Raw genomic sequence first — 23,614 nt, 5'->3', positions numbered from 1 at the left:
GGCTTCTGAAGTTTTGTAATGGCTCTGTGGCATTTCCACAGGAAAAACTGCATTCTGGCTGATGAAATGGGTTTGGGGAAGACGATACAGTCCATTACATTCCTCTCCGAGATCTATCTGATGGGTCTTCGAGGTCCTTTTCTCATCATTGCTCCACTTTCCACCATCACAAACTGGGAGCGAGAATTCCGCACTTGGACCGAGATGAACGCCATTGTGTACCATGGCAGCCAGATAAGCCGCCAGATGATCCAGCAATATGAGATGGTTTATCGGGACACTCAGGTTTGTGCCACTGTATATATCTTAAGGAACTTTTTCCTGCTTGTTTTCAGCCTTGGGAATATAATCTGCAGAGTGGAGTGGGGAGAATTGATTAAAAATAAAGTTTTATTTTTAATAAAGAAGGGACAGTGGAAACACCAAATGTAGAGGTAACAAGAAAGGCCAACTTGTATTTAGGCATTTCTTAGCTAAGTAGCATCCAATGTTTGACGACTTGAAAATAAAGTTCTCCCAATGGACTGCGGAATGGTCCAGAAGTGGGTTGATACAGTGCAATCTGCCCAGAGACTGGGTCGTAATTTTTTGGGCCACGTCCCCTATCATGTCCATTGGGGCCCAGTTTCTTCGCCATTTTTAAAGTCAAACACACTACAGATAATCCTCAGGTTAAAATGGCAGTTGGCAGTTGCTGTCACTAAGCAGTGTGGTTGTAAATGTGATGTCATGTGACTGAATCGTAACCCCAAGACATGTGGGTTGTTAAACAGGAAGCAAAGGGAGTCCCATGTAAGAACAATGGGGGTTTCATCCATAGTGGCTTGTTGCATAGTGGGTAGGAAGGATCTGGGAGGCTTGACACAGGATGCACACAAGTCGGAGGAGGAAGAGTTGTGCAAGCTCAGCAAGGCAAGAGAAGGAGGGCCAAGGAGTGCATATGAGTGCAGGGAAGCCTGGGAAGGAGGCTGTAGGGTGTATGGGAGCTCAGGGAGGCCGGAGAAAGAGCATCCTGGGTGCATGTGATTGCAACGAGGTCTAGGGAGGAGAACACGGTGCATGTGAGTGCAGGGAGGCCAGGAAAGTAGAGTGGTGATGGGTACATACGAGTGAGCAAAGTGGGAAAGGAGGATACCATGTGCATGAATGTAAATGAAGTTTGGAATAAGGGTTTGGTAAATACATGTGTATGAGCAAAGCGGGGGAATGCATGTGTGTGAGCGGAGAAAGGCTAGGGGAGATTTCCAAATTTACTTTGCTTGTGGGAAGTTGGCAGGGAAGATCACAAATGGCAATCATGACTGTGGGACTATGCAACCAATCATAAGTGCAAGCTTTTTACCAATGGCTAAATTTTGCTTATGTGAGCATGGGGGTGCTGCAATGGTCAGAACTGGTTGTAAGTCCCTTTGTTCAGTGCTTTCATAATTTTGAACAGTTGCTGAACAAATGGTCGTAACTCGAGGACTACCTGTACAGAAAACCAGAGTGGCACACTACAACATGGAAAAATATATTTGTGTGGATTGGTTGCCTTTTAGTTATAAGTCTGGATTCACATTGCATTTCTTTGGATTTTCTGCACGTGGACACATATGCTTAGAGGATCCCAGATAGATAGTGGAATTATACCACTATAATTTAAATGTTGAATATTTATATGAATAAGAAAATGGTCATGGCTAATTAATAGCACAGGTAGTCCTCATTTAACAACCCTAATTTTCATCAGCAAGTCTGCAGCCAAGCAAGGTAGTCGTTAAGCAAAACATCATGTGACTGCCCTACTAAGTGATTACAGTTCTGGCAGTTCTGGTTGCAATTGTTCAGGTGAATCACCCATGATCATGAGGCATCACATGACCACAACTTCCTCCATTGGCAGTGGCTTCTTCATTGACTTTTCTTATTGGAAGTCAACTGGGAACGTTGCAAATGGTAATTATGTGTTTGGGTGACATTGCAACTGTTGTAAATGTGTAATGGTTGCCAAGTGCCCGAACTGCAATCGTGAGCATGGCAAGGACTGGTTATAAGCCATTTTTTCCAGCACTAGCATTACTTCAAACAATCACTAAATGAATGATCAGGAAGTGAGGACTACCTGTATTGTGAAGTACCCCCCATATCGTAAGTTTAAGTAGAACATGTAAATCTCCTTTTGATGCATTTGTTTCAGGCGCTATGTAGTTCGTTGCAATATTCAGTGAACATTTACCAGGAATGCAATCATAACTGATCAGTGCTAATTGCTATCTAGGAATTAAATTCCAACTTATTTTTTATAATATCATTTTAGGGTATTCCTCTTCCTGGGCTCTTCAAATTCCATGTAGTTATTACCACGTTTGAGATGATCCTGGCAGATTGTCCAGAGCTGAAGAAGATTCACTGGCGTTGTGTGGTTATTGATGAGGCCCATCGGCTCAAGAACAGGAACTGCAAATTACTGGAAGGATTAAAGCTCATGTGTCTGGTGAGAATTTTCCAAATGTTATTGCTCTTCTGAAACATGGAAATTTGACTCTGCAGATTACAGAAGCATATGAAAGATACTGCAGGCATATGTGCATATATGAAAATGTATTCATTTCTTTAATATTTCTTAGGACTGTATCAAGTGCTATTATACTTTATAGTATCTCATTGTTCTGTGGCTTCAAAAATATAACAGAAAAGATTCATTATAGTTTTCTGCTAGCTAAATATTTCTTCTACTGTGTGCATACTAGAGCCATAGAAACTGAAGATTTTTGTATGGTTTTCAATTTTAATAGTAGCTAAATTTGATAGCCTGTGAATGTTGCTTACGGTTAAGTGGCTTGAAATATAGAAAGGTTTCTAGCTTGGCAAAATGAAGTCTGCATGTTCCTTAGAGGATAATTAGTTGAGCAGAATATCTGCTGGCTTTAAAGGTGTAAAAACAGTCCCAGGCTTCTAGAACTGGAAACAATATTTTTGACTTGCAGTGAGACCTACAGTCAACAAAAATATTGCGGCAGCATTGTTTGGAAATAAAGTCTAATATTATCCTGTTCTTTCTGTAACTTGACTATTATGTTCTTGAATGGTAAACAGGAACACAAAGTGCTGCTGACTGGGACACCCCTGCAGAATTCAGTGGAGGAACTCTTCAGCCTACTGAACTTCTTGGAACCACAGCAGTTCCCATCTGAGACAGCCTTTCTTGAGGAGTTTGGGGATCTCAAAACAGAGGAACAGGTAAACAAGAAGAAAGAAATTTTCTTATTAAAGAAAATACTTTAATAAATTCTCCAGTGATAGGGGTTTCCTGTGATTTTTCCCCAAGGAAGTTTGGGGGTGGGTTTTGGCAGTTTTTTGCAGATGAAGTTAAGTTGTCTACTGAGTAAGCATTTGAGTACAGTGGCAAAAGGGTAATAAAATAAAATAAACAGAAAATAGAAATAAACAGTGTAAAACGGTTGCCCAAACTATGGTGTGACTGTACTTTTTTTTTTTTTTGATAAAATAGATCTCTATTATTGTTTTTGTATTCTGATGTGCGCTTTAAAAAAAGAGAGAGAGAGAACACAATGCAGCAAACTGAAACATTCGTTATATATAAACATATCCTCAATTTCTTCATATACAAATATTATCTTTCTTACCAAAATATTTCTGGTCACGTGCAACTGTATTGAAAACCATATGTAACTTACTTGCCAACAAACTAATTCACCAAGATTTTCATTTTTCACATATCACCGAATCTTTAGATATATACGCATTTATACTTATGTTCTCCAAAGGTGCCTTTACTATCTGTTGCATGTATATATTTTCTTGCTGAAACTAGGAGCAGGAAAACGAATAGAACAGTTACATGGTTTTGCCCTAATATTATAATCTTAGAATTTGAGCAATTACATATTCCCTCAATGTACTAGCCCTGGCATCACTGAGAATTATTTTCTGTATTACTTTCATTAATTATTGAGAAAGTGTTATATATGGTATTGGTAGATTATATTTTTTAATCCCGGCAGGTGAAGAAACTGCAGTCTCTCCTAAAACCCATGATGCTGCGACGGCTGAAGGATGATGTGGAGAAGAATCTAGCACCTAAACAGGAGACCATCATTGAAGTAGAGCTGACCAACATCCAGAAGAAATACTATCGAGCCATCCTGGAGAAAAATTTTAGCTTTCTATCCAAGGGTGCTAACCAGCATAACATGCCCAACCTCATCAATACCATGATGGAGTTGCGCAAGTGCTGCAATCATCCCTACCTCATTAATGGTAAGAGGTAGGGCTGGAAGTTGGGCACTCCAGCCCACTTAACGTATGATGCAGTGGTGAAATGTAAAATTCGTTACTATCGGTTCTGTGGGCGTGGCTTGGTGAGGGGGTAATGTGACTGGGTGGGTGTGGCCAACTTTTTTTTTTTAACTTTTAAAAGCATTTTTTCGGCTGAAGAGGTTGTAGAAAAAATTCTTTTAAAAATTAAAAAGCCTCTGATGATTGCGCGGCTCAGCTGGGCATGGGGGACGGGCAGGGATGTTTGCTACTGGTTCTCCTAACCACCCACCACCATCGCTTCCGGTCCAAACTGGGAGCATTTCACCCTTGGTATGATGGGGGAATAATGGTGCTTCAATTTTCCATTTGCCGGTCAATAGTCAGGAATGTTTTGCTTAGTTTTCTTTGCTACCTTCCTAGTTGGTTGATGATGGTAGCATTATGATTGCTTTCATTTATTTTTCATTGGGAGAGCCTCATAACAGTAACAAATATCACCCTGTGTACTTAGCTGAAAGATTGTTTGTGGATGAATCAAAGATGGAGAACGCTTATATGTGTGTATAGAAAGTACATTTTATAAGAGTGTATGTATTATAAAGGGATAAAAACTGGCACTTGCATTTGTTTTGTATTTTTTACAAAGCCTTGGTAAAAAAAGAGGTTTTCTGCTGTTTGTATATTGTATGATGGGATTGCTTTTCGTATTGGTTATGTAACTTAATTCCTTCTGATTTTTCTCCCTCTCTATTTCTGGATTAGGAGCAGAGGAAAAGATCCTAGAAGATTTCCGTAAAACCCACAACTCAGAAGCTCATGATTTCCAGTTGCAGGCAATGATCCAGGCAGCAGGCAAGCTGGTGCTGATTGATAAGTTGCTGCCAAAGCTGATTGCAGGCGGGCACAAGGTGTTGATCTTCTCCCAGATGGTGCGCTGCCTAGATATCCTGGAGGATTATCTCATCCAGCGGCGGTCAGTACAGCCCAGTAGCTTAACACAAAAGAGCATCATTTGGATCAATCCTAAGCAGTTATTTGGCTATAAGTTCATTAGGCTATATGTATCTTCTAGTGCATCTGTATATACCAGTGATGGTGAACCTTTTTGGCACCAACTGCTGAAAAGGTCATGCGGAAACGTGCGCACACATGCCCACGCTCATTAGAGTGCGCGCACACGCGCACGCTCGTCAGAGTGTGCTCCAGGAAAACAAAACGTCCAGGTTCTAGCATGCATGCTTGCTCGATGATCAGCTGGCCGGCGTGCATGCTCAGGCCGGTTTTCGGCACTGCCACGCGTGAAAGGATCGCGCTCCAGAAAAGCCAAACTTCCAGGTTCTGGTGCGCATGTGCACCCAACAATCAGCTGGCCAGCGTCATGCGCACACTGGTTTTCAGCACTACTGCATGCACGAAGGACAGCTGATAGTCGCACACACATGCACGCCAGAAACCCAGAAGACAAACAGGCAAGGCCATGCATGCCGGGTGACATGACTTCACGTGCCACTTTGGGCACACATGCCATAGGTTCGCCATCATGGGTATATACTATTTTCTTCTCATTGTCTTAGGTTCTTTCACCTCCTTGTTGTTTTTTCCTCTTTTCTCTCTGATTTTGTTTCTCTCTGCATGCTGTTTTGCACTTTGTCTTTTTTATCCTTTGCAGGAGAAATATATTTTTCAAACATATATAAGGCTTATATTGAAAAAAATATTGAACTGAAATATTTCTCCAGCTCTTCGTAAGCATAATTAGTTGCAAGTCTACTTTTGGAATATTGATGTCATCCAGCATCTGTCTTTATAGAAGGAGCATGCTGCAGCTCAGAGATCAATCAAATTGTCAATGTAGTCATTAGAACTGCAGGATTTCCTCCTCCCCACCCCCCTAGCCAATTACATGGTGGCAACATTGTCCTTTTCATGTTAGTCATTTTGAAAATCACTAAAATAAAATTCTGCCATTATAGCAACAGACAAAGTCCTCAAGAAAAATAGGGGTTGTAGTGCTATGCAGAAGCTGTAGGAGATTAACTTGAATGACACTCATAGAGAACTGCAGAGAAGAAAATAGCCTTATGGACTAGACCAGTGATGGCTAACCTTTTTGCCATCGCGTGCCAGGAGAGGGGGGGCAGGGGAGGGTCACACGCACGTGCCCATGCGCATGCGTGCACAACCCCCTCCCCCCCCGCTCCTGGCACATGATGGCCCGGTAGGCCCGTTTTTCTTTCTTACTTGGTTCCAGATCCTCTCTGTGTATCTGGGAAGGGCGAAAACAGCCTTTCCCACTCCCTTGGAGGCCCTATGGAGGCTGAAAGGGCCCATTTCCCAACTCTCGGTGGGACAGGAAGTGACATTTTTTGCTCTCCCCAGCCTCCAGACCCTCTCTAGGAGTCTGTAGGAGCCTCTCTAGGAGTCTGTAGGAGCCTCTCTAGGAGTCTCTGGAGGCTGGGGACAGGAAAAAACGTCATTTCCTGTCCCACCGGGAGTCGGGAAATGGGCCCTTTCAGCCTCCGTAGGGCCTCCAAGGGGGTGGGAAAGACTGTTTTCGCCCTTCCCAGATACACAGAGATGATCTGGAGCCAGGTAAGAAAGAAAAACGGGCCTTCCCCACCCCGCCCCCAGGCCCTCCAGAGGCAGGAAACAGCCTGTTTCCCTACTTCTGGTGGGCCCAGAAGGCCCGAAAATCAGCTGGCCGGCGCGCGCATGTGCCCCAGAGCTGAGCTGGCGTGCCCACTAATATGTGCCATAGGTTCGCCAACACGGGACTAAACACATTTGCTGGTCTCACAGCATCTACTTCTCTTATGAATGACTCTGAAGTATGTCCAGTCTTCCTTTCAGTTTGGAAAGGAAGTGGAAAAACATAAGAGAAGAAGTTGAAGGAAAGGAACCAAGTTTTAGAAAAATCTATCATATTGCTGAATGCCTTTGACTTTCAGATGCTGTATGTCAGTTTCTCGGAGAGAGCATTGATCTATGCTTGAATATTTATACTCACAGATCAAAAATAGATTTCCAGCAGGCTCCATTTATACAGCTAGTCAGGTAGTAAACTAGTAACATTATTCTTGTAGACTTAGATATCAATCAAGACTGAGCAGAAATCAGTTGTTTGTTTTATGGTGTCTGACAAGCTGAGAACTACTTTTCCAAATGCATAGTATAATCTTTGGACTTAAACCATGCATCATCTCACAATTTCTTTGGCATTTCTGCGAAAGGGAGAGGCTGATTAGTGATACCTTTATCATCTAGATTAACCTTCTTCCACATCTATCAGATATATTTGGATGGCAACTTTTGCTTTCTTAATGACCATCAGCTTCGGAAAAGTTATGCTAGACCAGGGCTGTCAAACTCCTGGCCCATGGGCCGGATGCATCCCGCTCTGGCCAAGTCCCAATACGTCATGTGGCGACGATGTGAGTTTGACACCCCTGTGCTAGACTAAGGTAATTGAATCAATTCATTACTATCCCAAAGCTGTATTGCTAATATGGGTAGATGGAAGCAGGGTTTCCTAGTCTTATAGTAAACTTCTTTTTAGTGTTATTTCTAAAATAATGCATGGACTTCCATTTATACAGATATACTTATGAACGCATTGATGGCCGGGTTCGTGGGAATTTACGTCAGGCTGCAATCGATCGCTTCTGCAAGCCAGATTCAGACCGTTTTGTTTTCTTGCTCTGCACAAGGGCAGGAGGGCTAGGCATCAATCTTACTGCTGCTGATACCTGTATCATCTTTGACTCAGATTGGAATCCACAGAATGATCTGCAGGTATTTGAGAGATGAGAACAGATGGCCCAAGGGGTGATTGAGGAGAAATTTAGTGCTATCTCTGGGAATATAAATTATGTAGAAGACCTATGAAAACATGAATTCAGCTGCTCTGAAGACAAAAGTGCTTGAAAGGACGTGGACCACAATAAACAAGAGTAAACAGAGTACCTGTTCCAGTTTTATATGTACATGCATTTGATTTGTTTTATGTTGTTACTTCGATTGATAGGCCACTTCTGTCAGGAGATTCTGAACAGTTTATAACATCCTTAGAGTAATAAGATTAAAAAGCATAGAAATACAAAACAGCAAAAAACAACAAAGACCCAAGGCATATTGTTTCAAAGGTATATACACCATCTGGAGGGAAAAAAATATCTGTTAAATCTAAATGTTTGATTAATCCAAAAGTAGAATTATGCATGCATAAAAATATACATTAAGTGTCCTGATCCTTTCAAACTGTCAGGAACTTGAGTGAAAACCAACCTAAAGTGCCCTGTTGCATTGCAGATGACAGTTAAGGAGAGAAACCATGAAGAAAGAATTTAGAAGTGTCCTGTCCTGTTAATTATACATGCATACTCTTGCTGCTATGGGATTACTATGTTTCTGGAGTGGCACATTTTTTGCATCCACAATAGAGGACACAGATCCTCCTTCTTGGACACTTTCCAGCTTTATGAAAGAAACTATATTTTGTATGGAGGGAGGGGTGAGAGGACATGTCCAGCCTCAATTTTGTCTTTCAGATTGAGATTTTACTGTATTGATAAAAGTTACTTGAACATTCAGATGGTTCATATTTTGATTATTTAATGAAATACAATGGATTAATTTAACTACAGTTGTTTTTGTTTCATAGTTCATATTAGGGCCTTTAGCCTGATAGCTAATCTTCATTGGCTCAGTTCAGATGTTGGGAATCCATATTGGGAAATAGCTTAAATATTTTAAGTGAGAAGTAAACATTGTCAGACCCTTAGCCATATCTACCCTTCAGAAGCCTTGACTCTTCCAGAACTCCAGAAGTTATTATAATTTTAAATATGCCAGATGTGGAAATTATTGCCCTACTATACTTAATTTTAAATTTTAATTATATTGATCTTTTGTTTTGTCCTGACCCCACCTATTTTTTGGAATATGGCTCCCAATGTGCTACTGAAAAGTGGAATGATACTGGTGAAGGCATGAATGAGAGATGATGATTTAGGTGATGGCATGAGTGGGATATATTCTTCTTGAGGAAACTTAATCTTCCCCTCACCCCAGTTCTGCCAACTCTACTTTGAGTGATGTCTTTCTCCTCCTGTAGGCTCAGGCTCGCTGCCACCGAATAGGGCAAAGCAAGGCAGTTAAAGTCTATCGCCTCATCACCAGAAATTCCTATGAACGAGAGATGTTTGACAAGGCCAGCTTGAAACTAGGATTAGACAAGGCAGTGTTGCAGGATATCAACCGCAAGGGAAGCAACAATGGGGTAAGGGTATCCTATACAGGCAAGACCTAGAGGTCTTCTAATCTTTATTCCCCTTCCTCCTTAGATTTTCATGTCAACTTATATCTGGAAGTTGTCATGAGTTCCTGTCTTTTTTCCCATTCTGGAATCAATCAGTCTGTCTGTTTCTGGAAGGTGCAGCAGCTCTCCAAGATGGAGGTTGAAGATTTATTGCGAAAAGGTGCTTATGGGGCTTTAATGGATGAGGAAGATGAAGGCTCCAAATTCTGTGAAGAAGACATCGATCAAATCCTGCAACGTAGGACCCAAACCATTACTATTCAGACTGAAGGGAAAGGCTCCACATTTTCCAAGGTTGGTTCTGTGCTATGGGGACAAAACCATCTAAGTTTATTGTAGGAAATTGTTTTGTTTTTTGTTTTTATTAGCCACATACAAAAAAGAGCATGATAGGAGTCTACAGCTTCTTGTTGCTTTGTACAAGTCCTATTGGTATTAGATAGCCATTTCCCCCCAAACCAGAGATATAATTCTCCTCAGGTTGAATTCCATCTTCCATCAGTTGGAACCAGTTGATCATGAGGAATGATGGGAGTTATAGTCCTACAACATCTATACATCTTATTCATTCCTTATGTAAAGATTACATTTTTCCTGCTTTCATATCCCACTATATGTATCAATAAAAAGAGAGTAATTTAGAAAGCAAATTTTAGTCAGAATTATCAACTAAATGATTGATTCATATTCTGTTAAGACTTGGCTTGGCTGAGTTGTTATATGGTTGTCAAAAAAATCAAACCAAATTATAGTTTGCCATGATCACTCAACCTAACTTGTTGCAAAGAATGGAGAAGAATATTTTAACAGAGATGAAAAGCAATAGTTTCAAGCTATTGTTAGTCATATTATCCATACTTATAAGATACAAAGGTAACTATAGGATCAAGGCTTTCATAAAAATAACAAAAGCATGCCATTCCAATGTGGCTTCAATTCATGTTATGGTTGTGTGCAGGTTGAGTTGTGTAGGCACATAGTTGCTTTAATCATTTCTCCTTGCTCCTCCCCTATGGATGTCTCTGGTGAGGAATTCTTAATTTTCAAAGAGATGTTATGAGTTACAAACCATCTAAGCGAGGGCACCTTTCCCAGCTAATGGGAGTTGCTAGCACATCTGGAGGCCCATACAGGTTGGAGAATACTCTCTTAGGGTCTGAATGCTTTTTTTTCCCCTCAGGATAAATCCAATTATTGAATTTCAGTTTCTGAAATAGGCCTAAACCTATTGTGGGAATGATCAGAGAGGTAATGGGAATTGCAGTCTAATAATATCTGGAGAGCAACAGGTTCTAATAAATTCTTTTGGACGGTCTTTTTAAACATGATATTTGGCTTGGCATATAGGGTTTATGGGGATTTTCTATTATTTTGTCAGTTACAATCTATTAATTTGCATTTTACTCCCAGGCCAGCTTTGTTGCTTCAGGAAACAGAACTGACATTTCATTAGATGATCCCAACTTCTGGCAGAAATGGGCAAAAATAGCTGAACTGGATACCGATGCAAAGGATGAAAAGGTAATTATGATGTATTTATTCTGGAAATTTGTATCCCCAAATTTACATATTCTCAGAGGTGATTGCAAAAGGTTCCCCTAATTACATACTGGTTAGGGTTAAAGGTTTTACTGAGGTTTTGGGGCACTAATAATATATGGGATGAATGCAAAGTATGTGTAGATAACTTCTACAGGAATTCTTGATCTTTCCATCTGTATCCAAATCTGCTTTGTAAATACTGATACTGAGTTTTTGTTGACATGAACAGCGTGTTAGGATATTAATAGCTAGACAATTGGAAAACATGCAACATTATTTTTGCTATAAGGAGCCATGGTATTTAGGAGGCGTGGTGGTGCAGTAGTTAGAATTCAGTATTGCAGGATAATTCAGATCATTGCCAGGAGTTTGATCCTGACCGGCTCAAGATTGACTCAGTCTTTCATCCTTCCGAGGTTGGTAAAATGAGGACCCAAATACGTTGACTCTGGGGGGAAATATGTTGACTTTGTAAACTGCTTAAAGAGAGCTGTTAAAGCAATATTAAACCATATATAAGTCTAAGTGCTATTGCTATTGCTGTAAGACAACCGATGCAAAACTATTAAAAGCACAAACATGGGAAGATTCTGAAATACCCGTAATGGTTGGTGAAGATGACAGAATTAGTAGAGATGGCTGAATTGACTTGTCTAATTAAAAAAATGACAATGACTACTTTTATTAGTGACTAGAAATCCCTTATGGACTTTTTGCTGGAGAAAGGAAAATAATAAAATTCTGATTTATGGGGTTGACGATCAGAAAGGGTAAACATTGAAAAGAAAGAAATTATGATGTAATCTTGGAGAGGGCAAAGCTAAGGAAACCAGAAGCCACTTCTTTATAATCTTTATAATCTTTTATTTTTCCTAGTATCTTTCTTTCTTTATTCACTGTTTTTCTTTATTTTATTTCTAAAATTTGTATTATTTTCATCTTGTTAAAAATTCTTTAATAAGAATTATAAAATCATATTCATGCTATGTCAAAGCCATTCTGTTTAGGATTATAGCTACACAGCCTACCATATTGAATCTAAAATGTCTGCCTAACACTATACGCCCTCCATATACTTGCATAAAATCATTCAGAATAAGTTAAGAGTGTTTACTTAAAATCAGCATGAATTTTTTTTAAAAAAATGAAAGAAAACGTAACTACCTCAAGATAGATAGCAAAAGAAAAGACAGTGATTGAATTTGGTATTAACATTTTGAATTATGCTGGGTTGTATTTTAGAGCTGATCATTCAGTACTATTTAAAATTGTAACTCTGTTTCTAAATTGAACCTAAAAAGCAATTTATCCTTATCTTTACATGTAGCAATTTAGATACTCAATGCTATGACAGCAAATCAAGGGATATTGTGAAAATGTAAAATTTTGGAATATGTAATTAAGGTTATTTTTTTTTCTTTTTGCAACATCTACTTAAAGAAACAAACCATCATAATCCCATGCTTACAAGGACCAGACAGAAATTTTATTGATATATTAGGTTTCTCTAATATTTTCTGAAACATATTTAAAAACATGCTTTAGTTGGGTTTTAAAAAGACATTCTTTTAATATCTTTTTAAAAATTTTATTTGAAAATAGAAAGATCACTTTGAATTAGGATTTTATATATCTAAAACAAACATGTTGGTAATGTTGGAGAGGGATGGGCCAAGCTAGGGGAAAGCAGGGAATTAATCTGGAATCCCTACATGGGCAGAAGTGGGTGAAATCTGACCCTTCTTTGAATGCTGTTGAACCTCATCTAGTCTAATCCAGATGCAAACTATCAGTCTGAAAAGATTTCTGTGTGTAGGCTTGAGCAATAAAACAGCTAATTGAACTCTGGATCTCGTTCACTTGTGACAGGCAGTGAATGAATGGATCACTACTGGTTTCTCCATTTGCAATCAGCTTGGAAAAAATGAGTATTTTAATCTTTGGATCACAGTGGTCCAGTAGATTTGCATTATCTTTCTCTGACAGCAGTATGCAGATAATCCTCGAGTTATGACTACAACTGAGCACAAAATTTATGTTGCTAAGCAAGACAGTTGTTAAGTGAATTTTGTCCCATTTTACAACCGTTCTTAACATAGTTGTTAAGTGAATCACTGCAGTTGTTAAGTTAATAATACGGTTAAGTAAATCTGGTTTCCTCATTGACTGCTTGTCAGAAGGTCACAAAAGGTAATTGATTACATGACCCTAGGACTTTGCAGCCATCATAAATATGAGCCAGCTGCCAAATGTCTGAATTTTGATCATGTGACCATGGGAATGCTACAGGGGTTGTATGTGTGAAAAACAGTCATAAGTCACTTTTTTTCAGTGCTGTTTTAACTTTGAATGGTCACTAAACAAATGGTTGTAAGTCAAGGGCTATCTGTAATTTGTTTCAACTTAATACCTCAGCATCACTTTTTTACTCTACACAGTGCCAGAAGTAGGGCTGATTTATTCCCAAGATGTCGACTTTTATTTTATTTCTTTTGAGGCTTGTTTATAAACAAAAAGCTACTGTATTAAAGGGGAAAATCTACCACCTACTTCCTTTCCAGAGCTAAAATATGAGATTTCCTTTGAATGGCAGTGGGTATCTGGTATATCAGACTATTCCAACCATCAGAACCAACCTTTTTTTAAAGTAGAAGCATAGAATATAAAAAATATGAACGCAATGTATTTTGTGGAGAGGATCAAATTTATTTATTTATTTATTTATTTATTTATTTATTTATTTATTTATTTATTTATTTATTTATTTATTTATTTATTTATTTATTTATTTATTTTTGAATTTCTATACCGCCCTTCTCCCTGAGGACTCAGGGCGGTGTACAGCCAGAATTAAAAAACATGCAGGACAAATATTAAAAAACAATTAAAAGATATATAAATTTGGCCCAATTAAAACTCACTACCAATTAAAACATTTAAAACATTTAAAAATTTCTTCTTAAGCCAGCCCGGCTTGCTTGAAAAAATGGGTTTTAAGGGCACGACGGAAGGCACTGAGGTCCTGGATTCTCCTTATCTCTGGGGGGAGCTGATTCCAGAGGGTAGGTGCCCCCACAGAGAAGGCCCTCCCCCTGAGGGTCACCAGCCTACACTGTTTGGCTGATGGCACCCCGAGGAGGCCCTCTCCCTATAAATCTTTTTATATACCTACAAAAATAAAATATTATAAATGCTTTCTCTTTGTACCCAATCATTTTGTTTACGTCTTCAGTTAAACAGCTGGTTTTCTCAGTGCTAACTTCCTCTGGCAGAAGTGATGCCAGTAAACCCTTGGGGTCCTACCTTGTAAAGCTGCAGTTTGGCAAATGGCAGCAGGAAAGGCAAAAGGGAGCTTAGACAGCAGCACAAGGATGATTGCTAAGCAACAGATCACAAAGGCTCCCCCTCCCCATATGTTGCTGTTAAAAACATTAAGATTCACATGGCTGTGGATAGAAATAATTGAAAATCAGTGTGATTGTTTAACAGGGAGGTCAAAAACATAGTCTCTGTTTTGTGTGTGTATGTCTGGCAAAGTGTAACTGTACCTGGTAACTGTATTTGCAATTCATTTTTATTCCAGCTGTTAAATTTTAAATGTTTATAATAAAAGATATATTATTGTTTGTTTCTTTAAAAAAAGTAATCAAATTGATGCTTCAGAATCTAATTTCCAGCTTGTTGGCATTGTTTTCAGCCTTTTCTCCTGATGATCTTTATGTGGATGCAAATCTTAGGTTGATTAGTATCTGTATAAGCAATTTTAAACTGATTGCCATCGTGCCTCTTTTTAATAGCTTTAAAAAAAAAAGAATAAACCACACATTTCAAAGTCAGGTCAGGTTTTAGTGACAATAAACAAATCATTTATTTTTCAAACTCAGCAAAGCTATTTAATTTATATCACAAACAGTTTAAAAACTATTTTTATAACATAAGCATATTAAAACAACACATCCCTTGAGAGAAAGAAAAAAGTATGTGAAATCAAGAATTTTGAAAACTTACAAACATTATTAAGTAAAATTTGAATGTTCAGTCCTTAGATCGATGTATTAACCACTAGCATAAAAAACAAAATGTGTAGCTAAGCATGCTGAACAGTTTGGGGTAAGATTCAAGAATTATATGTAATTTTTTTTTTAACCCCCTCCCTCCTTAGGAGAGCCTAGTGATTGACAGGCCCCGTGTCCGGAAGCAAACAAAACACTACAACTCCTTTGAGGAAGATGAGCTGATGGAGTTCTCCGAGCTGGACAGTGACTCAGATGAGCGACCCACACGTTCACGACGTCTCAATGAGAAAACACGTCGGTACTTAAGGGCAGAATGTTTTCGCGTGGAGAAAAATCTGCTTATATTTGGGTGTGTTTTTTTTTTTGTTAAACCTCTCTTGAATGTTCAATCCTGTATTATATGCAAGAATTGTTGCACTTCTTTTAAAAATTTAGTAATATTTGGAATGTTGAAATCAGGGTAACATTTCAGTTCCTATAATTCTGTTACCTTTGGCATTTTCTTCCATTGCTACACATTAAAATTCATGGAGAAATAGTTATTTATTTATGGTAAATAGAGTTCCCTTTCACTCCATTGCTGCCTCTTTCGCCACTTTTTTGCTAATTTTTGTTTCTTAATATCTATATATTTCTTCTATTTTTTCAATCTTGTAGAGATAAACTAATGAGAAAGTAATTGTATGAACATTTTACAGAAATTCTGATAGTCTTTGTATGCTGTGCATCTGTTTTTCTCAAGCTGGGGACGTTGGAAGGACATTCTGACTCATGGCCGATTTAAATGGCATCTCAATGAAAAAGATATGGAGATGATCTGCCGAGCACTACTGGTCTACTGTGTTAAACATTATAAGGGAGATGAGAAGATTAAGAGTTTTATTTGGGATTTGATCACTCCAACAAAGGATGGACAAAACCAAGCCCTACAGAACCATTCAGGTAACCAGAAATGAATTTTGTTGTGTTCTAAGCTTATTTCTTTAAGCTACTTAAGAAATAATAAAATTGATTAATCTGATTAGTGACTCATACTTTTCTGAAAGATGAAACTTCTTCAATTGGAGAATATTTTTTAATCAGAGGTTTTCAGATTTTGTTTATCCTGAAGATGTCCATCTAATTTTTTTTTCAAGCTGAACTATTAAAATGCTTCTTAATAAAGTCCAATATGTACATTCTATATTTTCTTCTTTCACATTTATTATCACTTGTTTGACATTCATTTACAACAAAAGATATGTCCAGATAAAATGGCTTCTTATACCATCAAAGTGAATTTGATGGCCTTTCTATACTAAACACTTGAAATAATTTTCTGTAATAAGGTAAGAAATGGAAGAAAGATGAAAATAGGTGAAAGCAGGAAGGTTACAAATGAATGATTATAAAACCTGAACTCCCCATAAAATTCAGACAATGAAATAGAATGATTACACAATAAACTTATCATCCTGAAGCATTTAAAGATACCTTTTCAATTTTTTATTTTATTCGCAGCTTGTTAGATTTATATCAATTTTTTTTCTCTAGAAACACAAACCTGCTTTCATGATAATTTTCCAATAATGATAATGTTCCCATAACAGTTCTATTAGGTGGGCTGGGGTGAGAAATACTATCTCACATGGATACCCAGTGAGTATCCATGCCTGAAGATAAGATTGGGTCACCCAATTCTGTTCCAGCAATCTGATTGTTATATAACACTCTTCTGTGGGTTGATAAGAGTTTTATTAGTAACATACAGATGTGCGTTCCAGATGAAGTTTTAAGAATGATTTTAGTTCAGTTATTGTAATTCCTTTCCACTTTTTGTTATGGTACCTTGACCGCTATTCAGAGTGTATGTTAGTGTGGAATCCCCAAATCAATATTGTTGATTTACTGATTACTGCTATTTCTTCCCATTCCTGAACTAGTAGAAGTGGTTTAGGAAATAGCATTGCTTTCTTCAGCTGATATCAAGATGGATGTGGAATTCTGGAGTCAGTATCAGACCCTGTGATGGACTGAATGTAGGCTAACAATTGATTTTTGTTTGTTCCCTATGCTCATTTCTGATTGATGGTGACTTCATTACATATGCATAATTCTCTTCTGACATTTATATTTCCAGGCAATTTGGGGAATTTGGCTTCATATTCTGTAATCTGGGGGTTAATTATTTTTTGGGAGAAGAATTCCTTGTTTTTTCCCCTCTGGCTTAATATGTTGATAGTTATTTTTGTTTTGTTTACAATGTTTATTTCCTCCTATATTAATTACAACTGTATATATTTGTAGTAGGAGCAATATAGAATAATGTGGGGAGTGTTTCAGGAGAAGATATGGCTATATAATTATATTTTTCCTTGTACATTGACATGAAAAGTAGACTATTTAACCAATTGAAAACCATTGATGTATTTTAGCATGGTGCTGAGGGGAGAGAGGTTTTAATTTGGGTGATCAAATCCCTATCAGTGGCTCACAGCCAAGAAAGCCTGATTCTCGCAGAGTCTAATTAATTAGGTTGATGACAAGAAGAAAGCACTTACATTACAGATTTTAGAAACTGAATGTAGGTAATTTAGGTATCATTTATCAATGACTACAATAAGGTGGGGCCTTCTAGATCCCTTTGGTTCCCTTTGCAACTATTTCTTGACTCAAGAGGGAGGTTGCTATTCATTTAGAAGGTTTGAAAGGAAAATCCATATGTTTTTGTTCTTCAGTATTTTGTCTCAGGGGATCCAAAGGAGCCTATAAAAGTGCTTGGGCCAGGATAGTGGCAATATAACTCTCCTAGTGCTCCTGAAAGTCATTTGTTTCAAAACCATTGATTGTGCTATATGTATCTGACCTTGAGGCTATTCAGGTAGTTGTGGCACACCTCAATGTACACATGTAACACCTCTAGTTGGCTCTGGTTAATGGTGGGTTTGGATTCTAATTCAAGCTGCTGATGGTCATCTATATAGCCTTACATGGTTCAGGGCCTAGGCATCTGTGGGACTGCCTTCTCCAGTTGTTTTTGCCTTTTCTGTATGTTTAGGCAGGATTAGCATGCTTTTTCTTTGATCAATACAACTATAGTATGGTTTCTCTAGTCTCCTCCATAGTGCAATCATTTTTTATTACTGTTTGTAATACTTAATATGCTCTTCAGTTTTAAATGATCAGTACCAGTTGGTTGGGGAGGAGAGATCAAGCCATTGGAGCTGCATTAGAGGGACTTGGTTATTTCTCCCCCCCCCCCCATGTTTAACATTCACATAAAGCCATTGAGGGAAGTTATCTGTCAACATGATATCTGATGATATTCAGTTATACACCTCCATCCTTGGCTGTGCAGGAGATGGCAATGGAGACTTTGTTCTAGTAGCTAAGGCTGTCACAATTTGGCCAGAGAGAAAACAGGCTTAGGCTGAACCATAATATAACTATAGTATAAATTCATACATCAGTCTGGAGAAAATTCATCTCTTGCTATGGTCAGGGGTGCATTTCTCTTGGCAGAATTGGTTTGCAGTCTGTGGTCCGCTTTGACTCACATCTCCTGCTTAGAGTAACAAGTAGAGACTTTGGCCAGGAGGGCCTTTAAACAATTGTATCTTGTGCACCAGTTTTGACTACTCCTAGAATGGGAGGCTTTATTGATAATCAATCATGCCCTTGTCATTTCACGTGTGAACTATTGCCACTAACTGGATATGAGTCTTCCCAATTAGAATTGGAAACTAATTAAAAGTATAGTTTGGGGAATCCTAGGTTTCCTTTTGTGACACCTCTACTATAGGAGTTGCATTGGCTGCCAGTTTAGTGTCCAGTACAATTCAAGTTGGTAGTTGTTGCCTTTAATGTTCTATATGGCTTGAGGCCTAGGTATTTCTGAGCCTGCCTGCTCCAGGTGGAATCTGCCCATCCAGTGAGATTGGGAAGAAAAAGTAAATTGCTCCTGCCTCTGAAGGAATATGGCCATGATGGACTCTGTGGTCAAGATTTCCCATCCTCTGAAACAGCCTTTTCCCAACATAAGGTCAGATCCTTCTCGCTTAAGTTTCCATAAAGCAATTAAGACCTGGCTCTCCAAGAAGTCATTTGGGGGCAGGATGAAAGAATGATTCTGCCTCTGAGGATCTTGATTGGCACTGTTGATTGATTTGAGAGTGGGGTGATGATTGGTTTTGATTACTTTTGGCTTTCCTTGTATTGTTTTTAATTTTCTGATTGGAGCAGCATAGAGGCCTGAGTAAATATTGTTGCTAAAGTAAAAGGATTCTGTCAATGAAATCCTTGGAGAATCTGTGTCTGAATTGGGGGTGGGGGTGGGGGGCAGGGAGGTATATGTGTATTTACATACATATAATTACTGATAAATAAAGCAGTACAGTTTAATGCAGTTTTTCTGAAGTCATTTATTTGATATTCCTTGACTTTCTGAAGAGCTAGGTGTTCATAATTTGAAGTTAGCAAAGAGGAATTCTGCATCTATCTTTATGATATTAAATAAACTTTTTGAAAACTAACTGTATAATGTGTGGTCTACAAGTAACCCAGGAACTTTGTTATGGTTATATACCACTCCAACTACCAGATGTGGGCAAGAATTGTACATTTTCCGAATCCCAGGTTCTGTTTGAATAATTAGATGTCTGGGATGGACTACAAAGAGAAGAATGTATTTTCTTTGTGTTCTGCCAGTTCCATTTACATCTGAACTATTTTTTCTGTTTTGATTTGCAATTATATAGACACATCCTGATTCAGCAGTGCTGCTCATATGCTTTCCCTTGTCTGTTGCAGGATTATCAGCTCCAGTGCCAAGAGGAAGGAAGGGGAAGAAAACTAAGAGTCAAATGCTGCTACCCGAGATTAAGAATGCAGACTGGCTTACTACTTGCAACCCTGAAATTGTCCTACATGATGATAGCTACAAAAAGCATCTGAAACAACATTGCAATAAGTAAGCAAATGAAAACTTTAAGGCACTGCTTTCATATTTCTGGAACACTTATCTGATTTTCCCTGTTCTAAATTCTAAGCCAGTCTTGAAACTTAGAAGTGGCTCATGAATTTGTGCTTGTATTTAAAAATGTATTCCATGAGATAGATCCATGGAAATTGGCTAATAAGCACTAGAGAGTAGGTGACAAAGGATTTAATTGATATTGTTGTTTTTCTTTTTAACACACATTCTTTTCCAGAACATATGGGACTAGAAAAACATTCCAACCAAAACAAATTGGCCCAGGTTTGTGGCAGGGCTTTCCAATTTATAAATTACTCTTTTCTCTGTTTCTGTAAAAATTGAAAGGCATGTTTACATGGAACAAATATTGTGAAAGCCTTGTGGATATTTCTAAGGTTTTTATGATACTCTGTGAGCCATTTTGCAATTTGAAAATTTTAGTAACTTCTCTTGTGTGCAGAAGACATGATAGGAGTCTGAAATCTTCTATGTCCCAAATATAATTAAGATGCAGTGACATCTGCAGCAAACCACAGTGATGCCAAATTAATGACATAGATACAGTGATGTCACACAAATGTTGCCATTAAATACTTGCATCTCAACAACTGATGTAAGTACTATAAATTTCCCCTCATGGAGCAAGCATATGGAGTGTGGGGGGAGGACATATATCAGTAAGTATAGTCAGGTCCAGAAATATTGGGACATCGACACAATTCTAACATCTTTGGCTCTATACACCACCACAATGGAGTTGGAATGAAACAAACACCATGTGCGTTAACTGCAGACTGTCAGCTTTAATTTGAGGGTATATACATCCAACTCAGGTGAACGGTGTAGGACTTACAGCAGTTTGCATATGTGCCTCCCACTTGTTAAGGGACCAAAAATAATGGGACAGAATAATAATCATAAATCAAACTTTCCCTTCTTAATACTTGGTTGAAAATCCTTTGCAGTCAATCACAGCCTGAAGTCTGGAACGCATAGACATCACCAGACGCTGGGTTTCATCCCTGGTGATTCTCTGCCAGGCCTCTACTGCAACTATCTTCAGTTCCTGCTTGTTCTTGGGGCATTTTCTCTTCAGTTTTGTCTTCAGCAAGTGAAATGCATGCTCAATGGGATTCAGGTCAGGTGATTGACTTGGCCATTGCATAACATTCCACTTCTGTCCGTTCAAAAACTCTTTGGTTGCTTTTGCAGTATGCTTTGGGTCATTGTCCATCTGCACTGTGAAGTGCCGTCCAATGAGTTCTGCAGCATTTGGCTGAATGTGAGCAGATAATATTGCCCAAAACACTTCAGAATTCATCCTGCTGCTTTTGTCAGCAGTCACATCATCAATAAATACAAGAGAACCAGTTCCATTGGCAGCCATACATGCCCACGCCATGACACTACCACCACCATGCTTCACTGATGAGGTGGTATGCTTAGGATCATGAGCAATTCCTTTCCTTCTCCATACTCTTCTCTTCCCATCACTCTGGTACAAGTTGATCTTGGTCTCATCTGTCCATAGGATCTTGTTCCAGAACTGTGAAGGCTTTGTTAGATGTTGTTTGGCAAACTCTAATCTGGCCTTCCTGTTTTTGAAGCTCACCAATGGTTTACATCTTGTGGTGAACCCTCTGTATTCACTCTGGTGAAGTCTTCTCTTGATTGTTGACTTTGACACACATACACCTACCTCCTGGAGAGTGTTCTTGATCTGGCCAACTGTTGTGAAGGGTGTTTTCTTCACCAGGGAAAGAATTCTTCGGTCATCCACCACACTTGTTTTCCATGGTCTCCCAGGTCTTTTGGTGTTGCTGAGCTCACCTTCTTTTTGAGAATGTTTCAAACAGTTGTTTTGGCCATGCCTAATGTTCTTGCTATCTCTCTGATGGGTTTGTTTTGTTTCTTCAGCCTAATGGTGGCTTGCTTCACTGATAGTGACAGCTCTTTGGATCTCATCTTGAGAGTTGACAGCAACAGATTCTAAATGTAAATAGCACACTTGAAATGAACTCTGGGCCTTTTATCTGCACATTGTAATTGGGGTAATGAGGGAATATCACACACCTGGCCATGGAACAGCTGAGAAGCCAATTGTCCCATTACTTTTGGTCCCTTAACAAGTGGGAGGCACATATACAAACTGCTGTAAGTCCTATATCGTTCACCTGAGTTGGATGTACATACCCTCAAATTAAAGCTGACAGTCTGCAGTTAACGCACATTGTGTTTGTTTCATTCCAACTCCATTGTGGTGGTATATAGAGCCAAAGATGTTAGAATTGTGTCGATGTCCCAATATTTCTGGACCTGACTATAGATATTAAGAGATGTTAATAAGCACCATGCTTTTTATAGGCTTTCTGGATCACATTATTCTTAATTTCATTGCTTATAACATCTGGTTCCTTATCATTTCCTTTTTTCATGTATAATTTTAAAATATTTTTATTCACACTTATTGGGTGGAATAGCCTCATTTAGATTGTCTACTGCTATCGGCTGGTTTACTTACTTGGCTATTATTTAACACCACCCAGTAATCTTACAGCCAGTTGGATTTTTATGGTAATGAATTTCATCTACAAGAGAGCTATCTTTTACTTCTTATTCACCAATATCAGCTTTTTGAAGCTTCTTTTCTAGAAGAGTGGCATTTGGTCCCCAAAGTGCTAACTTTGAATGGCATAATAGCGGTTCCCATTACCAACAAACAAGGCAACACATCCTGTAAACTTAAAGTGGGTCTGGAAAGCATGTTGAAACTCAGATTTACTGTCTGAGTTACCTTCTGCTTTTCCTTTTGGCAGAGTGCTGTTGAGAGTACGGATGCTCTATTACTTGAAAGCTGAAGTGCTGGGGGAGGCAGCTGATAAAGCCTTTGAAGGAACCCCTGCCAAGTATGTTACATTAGCCTTCTGGAGTTTTGCTTTATAATCTGTTGTGTTATAGTCACAATATTGGAAGTATAGACAGCATGTGCTTGGATTGCAGTTCTTGCATGTGCATACGTTTTACACTTAGCAGGGAACTGTAGGACTCTGAATGCATATATATATATTCAGATTGTAAACATCCTCTTAGTTAAAAGAGAATGAATGAATGAATACACAAACAAAGAGTTAAGAGCAAACTACATGCATGCAGTCTATAGTGTTTGTCTGAGTTCATATATTGTATAAGTTGTAATTGTTTAATTATGATATGTTAGATTCAGATATTACTAAGTGTTAAATAATGATTTACAACCACAGTAATGGATTCAGATAATAAGCCAAACCAAACAAAATATAGCATAACATATGAATCCAGTCTTTTTTAGCAGAGTAAACAATATTGAACAAAAATAGTACTGCTTTGAGTACTATAATGAACAGTATTAATTTAACTTTACCTATTACCAAAGTATTCCAAAATTATAATAGAAAAGTTAACTGAACCAAATATAAACAAATTTGATTTACACCTATTGGTTTTCTTTTGAGTGAGAGTTGCCCCTTTCATAATGTAGCTTTA

General features: G+C 38.4%; 1 protein-coding gene across 7 annotated transcripts in view; it reads left to right on the top strand.

The window, feature by feature from the left end:
* Positions 1 to 23,614, top strand: part of CHD6 (chromodomain helicase DNA binding protein 6) — a 156,125-nt gene that overhangs the window by 106,446 nt on the left and 26,065 nt on the right. For 5 of the 7 annotated variants that reach the window (XM_060689691.2, XM_034414085.3, XM_034414084.3 and 2 more), the window contains 13 exons: positions 42 to 285; positions 2,300 to 2,476; positions 3,079 to 3,222; positions 4,008 to 4,263; positions 5,026 to 5,236; positions 7,860 to 8,055; positions 9,377 to 9,541; positions 9,695 to 9,874; positions 10,991 to 11,101; positions 15,285 to 15,487; positions 15,881 to 16,080; positions 19,927 to 20,086; positions 22,909 to 22,998. In XM_060689691.2, coding sequence (XP_060545674.2) covers positions 42 to 285; positions 2,300 to 2,476; positions 3,079 to 3,222; positions 4,008 to 4,263; positions 5,026 to 5,236; positions 7,860 to 8,055; positions 9,377 to 9,541; positions 9,695 to 9,874; positions 10,991 to 11,101; positions 15,285 to 15,487; positions 15,881 to 16,080; positions 19,927 to 20,086; positions 22,909 to 22,998 — 2,337 coding nt within the window. The remainder of the gene's footprint in view (positions 1 to 41; positions 286 to 2,299; positions 2,477 to 3,078; positions 3,223 to 4,007; positions 4,264 to 5,025; positions 5,237 to 7,859; positions 8,056 to 9,376; positions 9,542 to 9,694; positions 9,875 to 10,990; positions 11,102 to 15,284; positions 15,488 to 15,880; positions 16,081 to 19,926; positions 20,087 to 22,908; positions 22,999 to 23,614) is intronic. The other 2 variants (XM_087889274.1, XM_034414089.3) reach the window with 1 other exon arrangement.

The sequence above is a fragment of the Pantherophis guttatus genome, chromosome 3, assembly GCF_059756535.1.
Source record: "Pantherophis guttatus breed Tessera chromosome 3, ASM5975653v1, whole genome shotgun sequence".
Taxonomy (NCBI): Eukaryota; Metazoa; Chordata; class Lepidosauria; order Squamata; family Colubridae; genus Pantherophis; species Pantherophis guttatus.
Note: the sequence above shows the minus strand (reverse complement) of the source record. Positions and strands in the feature narration are given on the sequence as shown.